This window comes from Lotus japonicus, chromosome 1 (assembly GCF_012489685.1).
Source record: "Lotus japonicus ecotype B-129 chromosome 1, LjGifu_v1.2".
Taxonomy (NCBI): Eukaryota; Viridiplantae; Streptophyta; class Magnoliopsida; order Fabales; family Fabaceae; genus Lotus; species Lotus japonicus.
This window is the reverse complement of record NC_080041.1, coordinates 35,360,861-35,378,870: the sequence shown is the minus strand read 5'-3', so window position 1 is coordinate 35,378,870 and position 18,010 is coordinate 35,360,861. Positions and strand designations below refer to the sequence as shown.

At 40.4% G+C, this 18,010-nt stretch overlaps 1 protein-coding gene across 1 annotated transcript; it reads right to left on the bottom strand.

Annotated features, from left to right (window-relative positions):
* Positions 1-4,156: 4,156 nt before the first annotated feature.
* Positions 4,157-5,287, bottom strand: LOC130733952 (protein HAIKU1-like). Its single transcript, XM_057586245.1, has one exon. It carries the CDS (start codon positions 5,285-5,287, stop codon positions 4,157-4,159), a length of 1,131 nt encoding a protein of 376 aa, XP_057442228.1.
* Positions 5,288-18,010: the final 12,723 nt, after the last annotated feature.

Sequence of the window (18,010 nt, the reverse complement as noted above, 5' to 3'; positions counted from 1 at the left end):
GTGAAAACACTGCGCCATGTCGGGCAGAAATTTTTCAAGAGTGACGGTTAGCAGTTAACAACTTTGATTTCACATTGAATTATTTCATAGTCACTTTATTCTACAAAATTAAATCACCCAATAGCTTCATTTAAAAAAAAATTAGGGTTCGTTGGGTATGAAGTAGTATAAGACCTGATAGTATAAGATTTAATAGTATTAGGTCTGATAGTATGAGATCTGATAAAAATTAAAATTTAATATTATACAATGTTTGGTTATACACTGTATAACTTATCATTTCGTTTAAACTAATATAAACATATGTTTCGTGAAATATTGAATAGCTATATATATTATAAAAATCTATATATATATGTAAAGCTCACTTGAGCTATAAGTATTAAATGCATTAATGATTAAACAATGAAGTTAAACAAATTTCTATTTAACTTTCAATATACATCCCCTTATTATTAATTATTAATTAATAATTGTTAAATTTTTCAATTTCTCATATTTTAAATTAAATATTAATATTATTTAAATTTTAATTATTAATTACATATGAGGGAAATTTTTAAGTAATAATAATATTTGGAATTGACTAACTTTACATTAATAACAATATTAGATAGTTAATATTAATCTTTTATACTTCTTTCTAATCGTAAAACTTTCTAATTTGTTATATATTAAACTTAAAATTAAAATTAATTTAATAATAATTATGCATCATAAGTTGAGGATTTTTAAAAAAATAACAAATAAAAATTATTACTATTTTTCACACTACCTACTAAAATGTAAAAGTTACTTTAAATCTTTGTATTAAAATTTTCCTTTGTATTAAATAAATTAAATTAAAATATTAGCTATTCAACTACTACTAAAATGTACAACTCAATTAAAATTTTGTTATAAATACACCAAAAAAACAAAAAAAAAAAATTGTATTATATACATTAAACTAAACTAAAAACTTATCTATTTCCTACTGTAACAAAAAAACTAAAAACTGATCAATAAAATTTTCAAATCAATTAGTTGTTAAACTACCAACTAATTTTCGTGTTTTTTGTATAAGGTAGAATAGAACATGACAGACGACTCCTGAAACATAACTCTTTAGTTCTCTAAAAAAGAGTGAAAAAAAAACGAACGAGACACTCTAATAAACAAAAACTACACTTTTATTTGAGGTTGGAAGGTTAATACGAGTCAATATAATAAATTAATAAAATATTTAATTAGATACAAAATATTTCAAAAGAAATATTAGTCATAGTCATTTATTTTTTAATTTAATTATCATAAAAAATTTAATTAAATAATTAAGCAGTAAAATCTTCCAGCGTTTGTATTAAAATAAAGGAATATATAACAAATTTCTTTGTAATTAATATGTTAATAATAAAATTAAAAACTGAAAAAAATTGTATTGTTAAAAGTAATTCAACTGCCTAAATTGAAAAATTGACTTGAATTTTGCATAAGGGGAAAATAACAAAAATTAAACTTGATTAATGACAATATAATGTTATCAATATATAATTTAGACAAAATAGTTTAAATTTAGAAATAACACTATAAGTTATTTACCATTAACTATAACATACGTGTGTTTTACATGAAGAAACAATCTCAATATAATTTTATGATCTTATTATACATTAGTAAAAACGATTTTGAGCAAGCTTAGTAGAAAAAAGTTATGACCAAAGTTGAATAAATATAAATTTACTACATAATACATGATCTATTTAATTATATCTTATTATAGTTGAAAAAAATGAAATTACTTTATTTTTTTCGATTTTAACATGTGTAAACCTGTTTGGGAAATTGAGATTGCCCTTCCCAAAAAATTCCTTTCTCAGTAAAAAGTATAAAAAATGGTAAATCAACTTTTTTTAATGGTATTAAAAACTTTTTGCTTAGTTATTTTTTCAAATGGATTGTATTATTTTTTACATTATTAAAAAAATAAATAATTAAATTTATAAAATGATCAAAGGCTGATTATTAAATATTAGTTATTAAATTTGAGTAATATTAATTATTTACAAAGAGAACTCTAATACTATTGAAATTCTTTTTTTTGGAAATTATTGAAATGTTGAACACAATTATTATTTTTATTTTAAAATAAAAACTATTTTAATATTTATTTAATAATTTAAACTATAATCATTATTATATAATGTTAAAAAATGTTATAAATAAACCCGTGCAACGCACGGGTATAATACCTAGTGAGGATGGTATTAGTGGGTGGTAAACAGGCGGTAGCCACCGATGTGGCTGCGATAATGGCGGTGGAGGTGGTGGCGGTTATGGAGGGTGGTGGTTGTAGAGGTGGCAGTGGTGATGTTGAGTGGCGGTTAAGGTGATAGCAGCGACGGTGTTGGAAGTGATGGTGATTATGGTGGTGGTGGTGGCAATGATGGAGGATTGTGGTGGTCGTTCAAGTGGTAGCGGTGGTGGTGGTGGTGGTGGAAGTGATGGTGAGAATAGTGGTGGAGGGAGGCGGTTGTGGCGGTAGTGGCGTTGGTGGGCCATGGCAGTATGTAGTGGTGGTGGCGATGACGATGGTGGTTGAGGTGGTGGGGGTGGCAGCGGTGGTGGTATTGGAAGGTGATGATGATGGTGGCGGTGGCAGTAGTGGTAGGTGGGGCGGTGGGCCGGTGGCAGTGGCGATAACGATGACGGCAACGACAGTGGTGGCTGTGGTGGAGGGTGGCGTTGGTGGATAGTGGTGGTGGTGGTGGTGGTGATGGTTGAGGGTTGTGGTGGTGGCGGTGGATTAAATATTTTTATGTAACTTTATGCATCACACTCTTATCATGTCTTATCCATCATCTATAGGGTGAATTAAATAATCCATCATTTTAATGTATAAGAGGGATTGATGTATTATAAGCTTATACAATACAATGTTAACACAAAACAATGGATAAGTCCCATAATGTATTGTATAAGCTTATATTGTCATGCCTAATATGGCGTGCCAAGGGGCCAAAGACACCAAAACACGACTTTTGGGCATTCCTTTCACTTTCTTCTTCTAATTTCTCACTTCCAATGCTAGGGCAAAACAATTTGAGGCTCTTGGGAGGTGGAATGAAGGCTACAGAGACATGCTAGGGCTTGGGATGACTTCCCAAATCATGGTCATGTCTTCCTTTGTTTCCTCTTCTCTTTCTTCCTCCATTGTATCTATGTGTAGCTCAACTCATGTGCTAGAGAGTGATTTTGCTGATTCTATGACTATGTAATGATTAAGATTCTTTTTATGTATGAGTTTTCATTTTCTCTTCATGAATCTCCTTTCCCTTGCTTTATTGTACCCAAATGCTTGTTTGTTTATCTATCTAATTCTTGCACAATTGGAAAATTGGTTTGATTTAGGGTTTTGAAAGAGGTTGATTGGGATTTTTGCTACCTTAGGGATAAGTGCAATACCTAGTTGTGATTGACTTGAATGTTGAAATATTAATGCTTTGATTGACTATTTAGGGTTAAGGGATTGACTCTTTTACTTTCAATTGATAGCTCCAATTATGTAAGGGATTAGTGAGTGAATAATTAGGCTTGGCGCCATGGGTAATTGAAAATAACTCATATATAATTGGGATGTTTATTAACATAGGATTAGGTGATGAAATAATTTCCTTAGCATGTGTTTCTTTGTTATTTTTTGTTCTCTCTTTGTTTATTTTTTCTTTGTTAACTTTTTCCTTATTGAAAAACTACAAAAACAATTTCACTTTTCACATTTGAATTGTCCTTCCATTAGAAACTAGCTAAATTGGTATTTAACTCACAACCCCTATGGATACGACAAAACCCAATAGTATACTACAATTGAGTCTTGGAAGAGATTTAAGAGTAGTTATGGTGGCAAAATAATTTTTTGTCAAGTATCATAAATTAACAATAATTTTAACATGGAATTGAATTACAAGAGAGCACTACAAAATAAATTTTGTATGTAATCCTAGTAATCAAAGTAAAAGGATCGCAGTCATTGTGGTGAGCATCTTACTTCTACTGAACATGCAAATGTAAAACTAAAAACTCCTATGAGAAGTTAAATCAGTTCAATTGTAAAGGAGAAATGTGACCCTGTCTTTTGATCAAGCGGCGCAAAATGAGAAGACTACTAATCTTCATTTCAAGGGCTTATGATGGGAAATAATCCTGAAGGTGATGGTGGAAATAGTCCCGGAGAAAGCAGAAACTCATTAATCCATGATTCTGAACTGGGAGGTAAAGGAAAACTTTCAAAAGAAGGAATCTCCATATCTGGTGATAATAGTGGATTATAGGATTGAGAGGATATGAGATTCATGTAAGTAGTTGGTGACGAAGGTGGGAGGAATTCAGATGTTATAGAAGGTAAAATAAGAGGGGAGCTTGCTTGTAGGGAAGGAATATTAGGCATAACTGTGTTAGCAACATGCGGATGAGCAACAATATTCATAGTAGGCTCTAGGGAATGAGTAGAAGAAACACTCAAAGCTAACACATGTGGATTTGTAGCAACATTCGTAGTAGCCACATGTGAATGAGAAGGAAAAGATGGATTAGAAGTAGAATTCGCATTAGGGTGAGTAGCAGCATTCGCACAGGGAACAGGTGGATGAGCAGCAATATTCGTAGGCATGGTAAGGTTATTTGATGTTGCGAAATGTAGCATAGGCTCATGTGGATTGTGAGTTAAAGAAGATGAAGGTGGATGATGAGACTGCACATTACACGACCCTTGTGGTTGCAGAGGAAAAAACTGTGATTTAATTTGATACTGGATGCCTTGTAAATCAGGATCTGTCATTGCATTCTGAGAGTACCTCTGGTAGGCAGACATGGGTGACTCAACTTGATTATTGTGTGTCATGTTCCCTCGATTTAGTTGCTGCAAAAGACTTGGTGACTCTTGTCTAAATGTATCACATCTTGGCAATGAAACATTGTTATTGTTAGGAATCGGCGGAGGGGTTTCCAACATCGGTGACCTCCGGACATGGGCTAATGGTAGTGGCCTCATCTTGTTCAACCTTGTGTTCTGCGATTTTTGGGGATTGTAAACAGGACTCGGAAGATTATCACAAGATTGTAACCCGGTATGCTTCTGGACAAAATCCTTAAAATCTTCCTTGTTAATGTGGTGAATAGGAGGCTTTGCCGGTTGTTGCCTGACAAGAAGGAAACCATCCACTTTGATGCGATGGGAAGAGCCCTTCCTTATGGTACTAGTTTTTTTGACGCCTAGGTTGTCTTTGTTATTGTTTTTCGAGCTCTCCATTAATTCCCGAAGACAAACACTACGGATAAAAACTTTTGAAAATCCCAAGAACTTCAAAATGTGATAAAAAAAAAACAACACTAGTCAAAACCTATTTACCCCTGGATCTCAAAGACTTTGTGGAGTCAGAGGATATCTAAACTTACAACAAACCTAAAGGAAAGAATTCAAGTTAGAATATCAAGAAGAGAATGATGTACACTTTTTAAAGACCCTCCCCCCAATACAATAGAATGAAGAAGAGGGAGTTTAAGAACAAATAATGAAAAGACACCGGAATAAGAATTGAGAAAAATGTATTGGAATTTGTCTGAGAGAGTCACACAATGAGACCTTTGGGAATAACAAGAAGGAAAAGATGAAGGGAAGATCAAAGAAGAATGAATGATGAGTATGAAGGAAAAATGTTGCATTTTATAGTATTTTGTGGTGAGTCATAGTGGAAAATGAGAATTTAAATAGAATGAAATCCATTTGCAACTTAATTCATTGGTCAAAGTGAATGTGGAGTCTCCAGTCTCCAGTCTCCTCTATTGAAGGAGTAATGCTCACAAATATGAGTCAATAACTATTTAATATATTATATAAAATATTTACAATTAATTATAATATAAATTATTATATAATACATGTATTTTTAGTACAATAATACTTTATCTTTCAATAGTTTGACCAAATCTTTTTTATTTTATTTAAAACTACCATCGTGGATAATAACTAAAGCACTAAAATTAATCTGCAAAATAAGGAAAGTAGAATTACATACACTTTTATGAGAATCTCCCTCCCACCAAATTGAAGGAAGAAGATGTGGTTTCAGAAAAGAAAAAAAAAACCCACTTTATTAACACAAGAAAGATTGGAGCTTAACTCAAATGGTCAAAGAATGATGGAGGAGGATGAAGAAAGTAGAAAATATTATTTTATTTTATAATATTTTGTGGCGAGTCAACGGTGAAGAATGATAATTTAAATGAAAGTTCTATTAAGATAAAGGATTATGTTTTACAATGACATAAATGGGTCAAAGTGAACAGTATGAAATCACTCACAAGAATTAAGAATAAACAAATAATTTGTTAGTTATTAAATAACAACTCTTACAAATGTTTGTTAAAACTATTTAGTATATTTTGTGAAATATTTATAATATTTTCAAATTTTTTATTAAATCATATGTATATTTTTAGTATAATAATTGTATTCTATTTCTCGGATTTGACCAAACTTTTATTTTTTTAGACATACTTTTTGTCTAAAATAACAGTTTTTATTTAGAAGTACGATATGATTATGAAAAAGGAAAAAGTATGCAAGTTTTTTTTTGAAAAGTATAAAAGAAAGTAAAATAAAGAAGTTGACAAGTGACATAAAAGAGACAAAAGGGTATTCATTCACTAATCTCAACCACATATCTCAATTACGGGGTCATATCGAGTGAGAGGGGTACCTTAAGTGAAAGTGGGAGAGATCATTTTTAGCCATTGAATTTAAATTCGTCTGCCACTCAGCAAGCTCGTCGGTGCTTCGCTCTCTGGCGAGGACTAAATTCAAACTTTCTACAATCTTGAGGACGAATATCATAATATTTTCCGGCGAGAGACCAAACACAAATGACCTTACCAAGAAAAGAACCAATTTGATGATTAACCCTCCATATATTTATAACTTTAACATTTTTATCATCAAAACATAGTAAGGATTTTTAGGTACCCATTGTAAGACCATGAAATAAATAACTAGATTATTTATTTAATTTTGTTATATTCATTAATTGAGTGTTTATATTCTATTATTTTTTATGTAATTTTTCCTGACTCGAATTTAATTGTGAATCATGAGAATTATTTATATGATAATTAATGTTCATAATATGTTTAATTATGACCTTATAGTCAGTTTGAATAATAGCACAAGTCATTTTCACATCCGACTAAGGTTCAGAGTGTCAGAAAAAGGCTAATTCCGCTACTAGAGCATTGTTTAAGTTATATTTCAAATCCACAAGAAAGTTAGACCCTTAGGGCATTTTTCTGATGACGTTTGTTCCGTTACGGAACTTTCGACTGTAAGCTCGATAGCTTTCACTTTCCGGAAACTCGATAAAGTTAGACTTTATCTTCGTAGGGACTTAAATGAGACCCTGAACCTAAGGTTTTTGTGTTCGGAACTTCTTCCGGAGTTTCCGTCCGCGTAATCTTAATTCCTTCACTGCTAGGAGTCGTTTTCATGAAGGAAGTTTTCTCATTCGACGTCAATTGCAAAAAGCGGTTTGCGGCATTTTGGAAGCAGGTTGCGTTCAAGCTATTTTCTCATTTTAAATGAGCTCCGAAATAAGTTTCGACTTTCTGTCGTCGAATACTTAATTGAAATCAGCAGATGAAAGTACCAAAACACCCGGACCCGCAAAATATTTCTTTTTCTTCTTTTCCTCCCCCTATAAATGGAGGAAATCGCTATTCCCCCTTCATAACCACCATGGAGCCGCACAAGGAAGAAAGAGAGAGGAGAAGAGTTCACACCCAGTGGCGGAGCTTCCTTATGACATAGAGGAGCCCTGACTCCCCCAACATTTCTCAAATCTTTTGGGGAATATTGGCTGATCTTCATGTTCTTGTTGTGGTGGGCTTTGGTTTTGTGCAATTGAGAAAGAGGAGAAGGATGCGGGGCTTGCTTATGAGGCAGCGGGCTCTACTCTTTGCTTCTTGTCTTATTGTTCTCTTGTTTTGCTGCTTTTCTTTTGAGCACCTCTGTTTTTGCTCTTGCTCTATTGCTCTTTCTTTTTCACTTTCTGGTTCTTGTTTCTCTTTGTTTTTGTTTTGTATGTGCACTTCTTTTAGCACCTCTGGTGCTGCTATATATAATATTAATTAACTTTCCAAAAAACAATTCAAGCTTACAATTTGTTACAGCTCCCCCAAATATTTCTTTGAAGCTCCGCTTCTGTTCGCACCCGTTCGTTCATTTCTCAACCGATCGGCTTGATTTCAGTTTCATCGGGAAGGTTAAGAGGTAAGGATCACCTTTCTTGCATCTTTTTCTACTTTCTCATGTCTTTTTTCATGTCTTTCTGTGCTCAAAGTTTGGAGCTTTTGAAAAAATTTGAGTTTAGCTTCATTTATTCTTTCAAATAACGTCTGTAACTTCTCTCTATTCCATATTCATAACCCGTACTCTAAGATCCTATTTTGGTTGAAGTATATCTGAATTTAGAGAGAAACTCATCTTTGCTCAAAAAATCAAATCTGTAACGTGCTAGAGCCTTACCCATGCTTAGCGCCTTTAGAATAGTTGTTGATAAATGCATTGTTTAAATCTAGGCTTAATACATCAGAAGACCCCTGTAATTGTAAAGGGGATCAAATCTAGGGCCTAGAAAAATTTTGCATCAAATTGGGTCCCTAGGAAAATTTTTTTAATTCAATTAAGGCCAAAGTGTGTCAGCCTTCAATTTTATCCTAGTCATCAATTCCACGTGGCTTTTATAAATTTTTTTAATTAAAAAAATTATAAAAAATTAATTTTTATTTCCAACTCAATTATTTAATCAGAAATTGTTTTTTAATTACTCAATTCCAAATTAAACCCAATCCCAATCTTCCCCCAAATTAAAACATTTTCACCCCCAAATTAAACTCAATCCCAATCTTCCCTCAAATTGAACCCTAACTGAGGAGAGAACAAGAAAATTCATTCTTCTTCTTCTTCCCCACTCCCACCCACCCAACAAACCCAGAAGCTTCAATGCTGCACCTACTTGATTTGTTCAAGCATTATGGAACCATTATATCGGTTGAGGTTCTTTCCTTCTTTCCATTTGTTTCATGTGTTGAATTGTTTTTTGATTTTTCTTGTTCATGTTATGGGTCTTCATCTCATGTCTTCACCTCATGTTTCTGGCTAGAAAAATAAATAACAGAGGTTGGGGATGGTGCTGGGGTGGAAAATATGGGTCTTCACCTCATGTTTCTGGGTTATACCCACAGATGTAGACTTTTTAGGTTCCAGAACAGTGGGAGGAGGGTAAAAGGTTTATGGGGTTGGTTTTTGGGTAAGGGGAAAAGATTTTTTGTGGATTGGGGTTGAAGATGAAGATGATGGGTGATGTTGAATTTGTAGTTGTTTCTGGGTTTATTTCTGGATTTTTTTAGTTGTTTTTTGTGGGGTTGATTTCTTGGTAAAGGGAAAGGTTTTTGGTGGTTTGAACTTTGAGGATGAAGATGAAGATGGTGGTTGATGTTAGATTTATTGTTGATCCTGAGAATTTTTTCTTTCTGAATTTGTTGTTGTTGATTCCATGGAGATGGAGGGAGATAAAGATAAGGATATAATTAGGATCAAAGTTAAATAAATTGTAATTTTTTAATATTTTTATTTTTATTTTTCTCCTTAAATAAATGAGATGAGTTGGAATTAAAAATAAATTTTTTATAATTTTTTAATTAAAAAAAATTAAAAAAGACACTTGGAATTTGGACTGGGCGAGCCCCTAGAGGGGCAACGCCCAGCATGTATCCCGCCCTGAGGCGGGGCCCTGGCCTTCAGATGGGCCTTGATCTCGGAGGCCCAATTGGCCCAATAGGTAGTACCCAAGCTCTATAAATAGGAGGTAGTTATCAATTGGAAGGGACTTTTGCCTCATTTGATAAAATAACACATGAAATTCAGCATTCTCTCTCTTACTCTCTCTCTAGCACAATCTCTCTACCCTTAGGTACTATACCTTCCCTCAATGTTCATTCCCAGAACATTTGGCGCCGTCTGTGGGGACTGTAAATTTTCTACTCCCATTCACGTGGATTGATTGTGCATGAAGTTACTTCTGATTGTGATTAGGCAACTCTCTGGTTTTCCGATTTTGATTCTGTGACTAGTGTTGGTTTTCCGATCGAGTTTGCATCGTTCCTGGTTTAGATGGAGACTCGACGCAGGAGGCAACATCATTCACCAATGCGACAGCGGATTTCGCCGCCTCGGCGGCCTCATCGTGTGGACCTGGATTCTCCGGTGCGAACGGCAGGAGTACAGTCGCCCTCTCATCCTCCTTCACCACCACCTCCTCCATCGCCTTCACAGGTGGGATCTCGGGAGCACTCACCAGGGAATTCACCTGCTCCGGAACAACAACCGGCGGTGACGCAGGAGCAATGGCGCCATTTGATGCGCAGCATTGGCAACATCCAGCAGCGGAATGAGCATCTACAGGCTCAGTTAGATTTCTACCGTCGCGAGCAGCGAGATGATGGAAGCAGAGAAGCAGATTCCGTGGCTGAGTTCCGTCCGTTCTCGGAAGATGTCGAGAGTGTGGCGATTCCGGATAACATGAAAACGTTAGTTCTGGATTCTTACAGCGGAGATTCCGATCCGAAAGATCATCTACTGTATTTTAATACGAAAATGGTGATAATTGCGGCGTCAGATGCGGTGAAGTGCAGGATGTTTCCATCGACGTTCAAATCGACGGCAATGGCGTGGTTCACAACTTTGCCGCGTGGATCGATTTCAAATTTCAGAGACTTCTCATCCAAGTTTCTAGTGCAATTCTCGGCAAATAAGAATCAGCCGGTGACGATCAATGACCTATACAATATTCGCCAGCAGGAAGGGGAGTCACTGAAAGAGTACATGGCAAGGTATAGCGCGGCGTCGGTAAAGGTAGAGGACGAGGAGCCTCGAGCTTGTGCTTTAGCATTTAAAAACGGTTTGCTGCCGGGAGGGTTGAACAGCAAATTGACACGTAAGCCGGCGCGCTCGATGGGAGAGACGCGTGCTCGTGCCAGCACTTATATTCTCGACGAGGAGGACGACGCTTTCAAAAGAAAGCGCGCGAAGTTGGAAAAGGGCGACACGTCGCCCAAGCGCGTGAAAAAGGATAGGAACGGCGAAGATAAGGGGGATGGCAAACAGCAGAGGCCAGGTGAGGGGAAGTCGGTATTCAAACCGACCAAGGAACAGTTGTATCCACGGCGCGATGATTATGAACAACGTCGGCCTTGGCAATCTAAGTCTCATCGCCAGCGGGAGGAAACTGATATGGTGATAAACACAGATGTATCGGATATGCTCCGAGGGGCAAGCGACGCAAATCTAGTGGATGAGCCGGAGGCCCCAAAGTATCAGCCACGAGACGCCAATCCCAAGAAGTGGTGCGAGTTCCACCAGTCCGCCGGGCATGATACGGATGACTGTTGGACTTTGCAGCGGGAGATTGATAAGTTGATTCGGGCGGGATATCAAGGAAATCGTCAAGGCCAGTGGCGCAATGGTGGCGATCAAAACAAAGCGCACAAGCGGGAGGAGGAGCGAGCGGACATTAAGGGCAAGAAAAAGCAAGAATCAGCGGCTATCGCCACAAAAGGGGCTGATGACACGTTCGCTCAACACTCAGGACCGCCCGTCGGGACCATCAACACCATCGCCGGGGGATTTGGCGGCGGTGGCGACACTCGTGCGGCGCGTAAGCGCCATGTTCGTGCCGTTAATTCCGTTCATGAGGTCGCTTTTGGATTCGTACACCCTGACATAACAATCTCGATGGCGGACTTTGAGGGGATAAAGCCTCATAAGGACGACCCGATTGTGGTGCAGTTAAGGATGAACAGTTTCAACGTTAGAAGGGTACTCCTGGATCAGGGTAGTTCGGCTGATATTATCTATGGTGATGCATTTGACAAGTTGGGACTAACTGACAATGGTCTAACTCCATACGCGGGAACCTTGGTAGGTTTCGCGGGGGAGCAAGTAATGGTGCGGGGATACATTGATCTAGACACAATATTTGGGGAAGACGAGTGTGCTAGGGTTTTGAAGGTAAGGTATCTGGTTCTCCAGGTGGTAGCATCCTACAATGTCATCATTGGGCGAAATACATTGAATCGCCTTTGTGCTGTAATTTCGACAGCCCACTTAGCGGTCAAGTATCCGCTAAGCAGTGGAAAGGTGGGAAAGCTGAAGGTGGACCAGAAGATGGCGAGGGAGTGTTACAATAATTGCCTTAACTTGTACGACAAGAAGAGTGCGTTGGTTGGTCATAGATGTTATGAAATCGAAGCTTCGGATGAAAATCTCGATTAGGCGGTGAGCAAATTCTGGCGAGCACGTTTGCTTTGGCGAGCTAGTGTTGTTGGCGATGGAGTTCGACGGCGAAGTTTGGCGAGTAAAGCGTTGCTATGGTTAAGATCGCTGGCCAACAAATTTTTCCAATTCCTTCAAACTTTTCCTCCATCTTTCATTTGATTCCCTTCTCAGTTGTTGTATTTCCTAAATTTCTTATTTTGAAGTTGGTATTAGAAGTTATATTGTCTTCACTGGTTTTGATTCAGGCAGAGAGGAGCAAATCGGATCAAAGAGAAAGAGTGGGTGAATTGAGGCACACCATTAAAGTTTTGTGAAACTTGGAAGACTCTTCCATAAGCGGTTTGTTATTGGGTGGGACAAGCTCCTGATGGCGCGATTTAGTTACAAAGTGAAACAAGTTTCACGATGAACTAAATTAGCCCCGGAAAAGCCCACGTAACAACCGGATTCATTGGCGATGTGTGGGGTACAAATTGCCCATTCTACTGAGCACCGCTTTGGTAATCCAACTGGCCATTGGAACCCAAAGCACTTTGAGTCCCGAAAAGGGACGATCACACCAAGGGTGGCGACCTACCGCTAGGGTGGTGACCTCATGCCAAAGGGTGGCGACCAAACGCTATGGGTGGCGACCTGTAAGACTCAGTTTAGACACACAAAAGTCGCCAAAAGGGTGGCGACCTCACGCTAAGGGTGGCGACCTACCGCAAGAGGGTCGCGACCTACCGCAAGAGGATGGCGACCTACCGCTAAAGGGTCGCGACCTACCGCCAAAAATGAGGGTAGCGACCTACCGCAAAATGGTGGCGACCTACCGCAAGAGGGCCGCGACCTACCGCAAGAGGGTCGCGACCTACCGCCAAAAATGAGGGTAGCGACCTACCGCAAAATGGTGGCGGCCTTACGTTGGGAGTGACGAGCAAGTCAAACTAATTTCTTATAAGGCTAAAGCAAGATGGTGATGACGATGCGGTGGCGACTAAAAGTGTTCGGCGGAAGCATTCCAATATGACTTACAAAATATCCAACGGCGATATAAAAAGCTATGGCGCAGGGTTGCTTAAACATATACGAATGGCGGAAAAGTACACTACAAGGTGACAGTAAAAGATAAAAGTAATGTTAAAAATTACATTATTCATTGTTTTCTTTCTCCTGTTCTTCTTCTTCCTCTTCCTCTTCTTCTTCAGTCGCTGTCCAGAGGTTTTGGTCAATCAGGGGAGGATCGTCGGGACCAACCAGTCCTGCGGCGGTTATCTCTTTCATTACTCCCATGGCGCTAAAGTCAAAGTTCGGGTACAAATGTTGGGCCTGATCTTTGGCGAGGTAGAAACCGCGCTCGCGGTTGTCAAGGGCGATGTCAGCGGCTTGTTCCCTCGCCTCAGTGGCTTTGGCCTTCTCCGTCGCCAGCTCGTCCTCTAGACTTTTGATCTTTGCCAGTTGGGAAACAATCTCAGCATCTTTTGTGGCGAGGGCCTCGGCATGAGTTTCGGTCGCTTTCTTGATCTCCTCGGACGTAGCCTGCATCACCGCCTCCATGTCAGATTTCGCCAAGGCCAAGGACTCCGCAGATTTTTTCTCTTGCTCCGCCAACGCCTTTTTCACTAACTCCAGCTCAGCGCGCAGTATGGCAAGCTCTGACTCCTTAGCAATCAGCGCCTCGCCTCGGGCGATCAAGTCCTTCTCAGCTTGCTCTTTTTCCTTCTTGCAAGCTTGAAGGCTTGCATCAAGCTCATCTGCTTCTTCCTTCATCAGCGCCAGCTGATCCTCCAGCTCGCCGATTTTAATCCCCGCCGTGCCAATCATCTTGTCGGCATAGACTTTGTCTTTTCCTGCCTGCGTCGCCAGTTTGTCGAAACGCTTTTCCCAAGCGGCGGCGGCTTCTTGATGCTTCGCACTTTCGGCCTTCAACCGCTCAGCTTCAACGTTGGCGGCATTGAGCTTCTCAAACGTGTGAGCAAAGATGCACCCAGCGCGTAGGAGGCAAGCAAGAGTCTCCTCCTTGGTGTCATTCAGGCCCCGACTCAAAACTTCTTTTTCTATGACGTCACGGTTGAGACCAGCAAGTAAGAATTCTGAGGGTTCAATGGCGTTGGGGAGCATATTATAATAGCTTGAAGAACCGACCTCGGGAGCAGGGGCTTGTTCAATTTGAGCCGCTTCAGAGGTAGTGGCAGCGCCAGGACAGGATTTTTCCCCTTGATGAGGCGGGGAAGGCATGGAGCCCGCATCACGTGTTGAGGGCGGGCTAGGAGGCGCCTCTTGGCGAGGGGGAGACTTTGGGGTTTCATTTTCTTTTTCCTTCTCTCCAATAGGAGTGTCGGAAGACGCAGCAGCTTTTGTGGCGTTAACGCCGGCGGAGGCGGCTGTGGCGCCAACAGAGGACTCAGCGGCAACAGCAGCGGTCGCACCGGCGGAGGCAGGAGTAGAAGCTGGTACGGCGGTTGGCTCGGTAGCTGCGGCGACGGAGGCTTCAGCGACATTTTTGCCTTTAGGCGCAGCAGCAGTGGTGGGCTGAGCGCCAGGGTTGGATGTGCCGGCGCCGGAGGAGGTTTTGGCCAATCTTCTCCTCTTGGGAGCTTTGGTGCTCTCGGCTTGGTTCTCAGCACCGCCCCGTTTTTTCGCGTCGCCCTCAGTGTTGAATTTTGGGGAAAAGCGAGCCATTCTCCTCTCGCGGGCCTTCAGGAGCTCGGCGTTCGTGAAATTCATATCTTCTGTAACAATAAAAAAAAAACGATCAGTGACAACATAGGAGTCGAGAAAGGAAATGTCAATAATAAAAGTGAGCTATGGGCAACCTAAGTATTTGGGAGTTCTTGAGAGGTCAGCGCCCTCAAGGACTGTTGTGCAGTCAAGGATGGGAAGTGGGGCAAGGAGATTAAGAAAGGCTTTATCGTTGGCGGACAAGGATTCCTCTGAAGGATCGGTGATCCCGTTGGGCTTCTCCGTCCAATAAAGAGGAAAGAGGGCGGTCCCGTCTCTGAGGGTGAATGCCTCTGGGTAGGCGGGATGAACCGCCACACGGAAGTACTTTCGTGCGAAGGAGGACTTCGCGTTACTTTTGTGAGGATGCAAACACTTCCGGCCGGCTCGGGCCTTCAAGGAAATCCATCCTTTGTTTTTGATGGACTTGGGGTCGACGTCGTAAAGGTAGAAGAAACTGGTGGGGGATGGGGCGATGCCGACAGCGGCGCTTAGGATTTCAAAACATCGAATGAAAGCCCAGGCGTTAGGGTGGAGTTGACAGGGAGCCGCGTTGATGTCGCGGAGGACGGTTTGGACAAAGGGCGAGAAAGGAAGCCTGATTCCAAGCTCGCTAAACATGTATTCGTACGCAAAGAAGAAATGGGATCTCTTTACGTCGCCGTCTGGCTTGTGAAGCCAGGGGCGATCCCCGGGACTGCAAACCCAGATCCTGAGTTTGGCGTTAAACTCATCGTCATTGGACAAGCCACCCAGGGAGTTCACGAATTGCACAATGGGATCGCTGTCTTGGAAGATGGAAGGTTGATCTATAGCCTCGTGTTTGGGGGCTACTTGGACTGGAAGGGGCAGAGTGGCGTAGGTTTTTAGTCGGTAAGCTGGGATCTCTGGAACCTCTAAACGGAGGCCGCCGGCAGCGGTGGAGTCAGGGTCGCTTTCGGAGGAGGAAGAAGAGTGATTAGGGGAGGTAGGGTTTGAAGCCATTTTTAGAAGACAGTGAAGTGAAAGAAAGGAAAAGATCAGTATGTGTGCGATGTAAAGATAAGGACAGTGGGACTCACCGGAGTAGGATGTGAAGAGTGGGTAGCGGAAAGGGTGATAAGCGACGGCTCCGGAGCGGAAGTGGGCAGAAGGAGTTTGGTAAGCGATTAGGGAAGTAAAGAGGGGTCTCGGAAAGGGATGACAGTGGGGAAGAAGGGTTTTTATAGGAGAAAGGGAGAAGCTGGAAGGGTGACGCGTGTTGGACGCGTGTGGAAGGTTGGAAGTCATGATGGTTTTGGGGAGGTGGGTCGCGTGCAAAGGGGAGTTACTGCGCACGATGGGACGGTTATGAAAGGTGAAGTGACGGTTCCGGAGAAAGAGGGAAATTGATGTAACCAACACATCACGTGGGGCAGCCACGTGAGGCAGATTGAAATTTGAAAGGGTTTTAAAATAAGGGAAAGCGCGGAAAGCCTCGCCACTATAAGGATCAAACGCCATCGCCTGACGATTGACACCAACAACGAGGTTCAGTCGCTCGCCGGGGTCACCGCCAGTCAATGATTGAATGATCGGCACATGACCCATGCCTGCCACCTTTCCCGCCGGCGAGCGATCATACACCTGCTCCAACTTATCACCAATACAAAGTAGTCGTTCTCGCCGCTTGCGGACTTGTGGACTTGCCAGCTCGGTTTGCTCGTCAAGTCAGTGGACTGGGTAACTGAAAATGCTAGTTTCCTTTTGCTCACGCCATGTTGGCGATATAGTTAACTTCTCTTTTCTCAAGCCATGTTGGCAGTGTAGATTCCGGTGTACGATAAGACATGTAACAGCATTTGAAAGACACCCTTAGCTCTCGTACCTCGAGCTCGGTGTCTTGTGGACTGGGCGAGCCCCTAGAGGGGCAACGCCCAGCATGTATCCCGCCCTGAGGCGGGGCCCTGGCCTTCAGATGGGCCTTGATCTCGGAGGCCCAATTGACCCAATAGGTAGTACCCAAGCTCTATAAATAGGAGGTAGTTATCAATTGGAAGGGACTTTTGCCTCATTTGATAAAATAACACATGAAATTCAGCATTCTCTCTCTTACTCTCTCTCTAGCACAATCTCTCTACCCTTAAGTACTATACCTTCCCTCAATGTTCATTCCCAGAACAGAATTGATGTCTAGGACAAAATTGAAGTGTGGCACACTTTGGCCTTAATTGAATTAAAAAAAATTTATTAGGGACCCAATTTGATGTAAAAATTTTCCAGGTCCTGAAACTGATTCCCTTTACAATTTCAGGGGCCTTCTGATGTATTAAGCCTTAAATCTATTCAAAACCTATTTAAAAAAATACCAACTTTGAGTTTTTGAGCTTTTAAAGTGGACCAAAAAGCCCTTATTCATGTTGTATGTCCCGTAATTTTACTAAGTGTTTTCCTACCCTAGATATCACTAAGAATGCCTAGGAATTAAATTAGATCGAAGAAAAAGTTTGGGAAACACTATTTTGCTTAGGTGGTCGTGAGCTCCTTAGGGGTGGGGGAGAAAATCTTTTTTCTCGAAAACTCTTTCATTCGTACTTATGTGTCAAACTCTAAGGCTTAGAAAGCTTTTTCCGACTTCGGTTAGGTTTATTAGATCGTTTTGTTTCTTAGTAACTAAGTAATGGTATTTTGCTTAAGGTTTGGATCGAGCTGAGTTGGGAAGAGAAGACTCGAAACAAACTGTGAAGCTGTAGAACAGAGGAGGACACCCCAGAGGTAAGGGTAACTCAGTATAGAAGTGTCATTTGAGTCTTTCATGCTTTAATTGAATTGTTTGCGTTTGAGATGAAGGTGTTTTAGTTTGATTGTCGTTTGATTATGAATTTGGCATGCTCTACTCTATTGTATACTTGCTAATTTTTAAGGAATATAGCTAGTTTACCTGATTTCCTTATTGTGTATATGGCATGAATTTCTCAATAACTT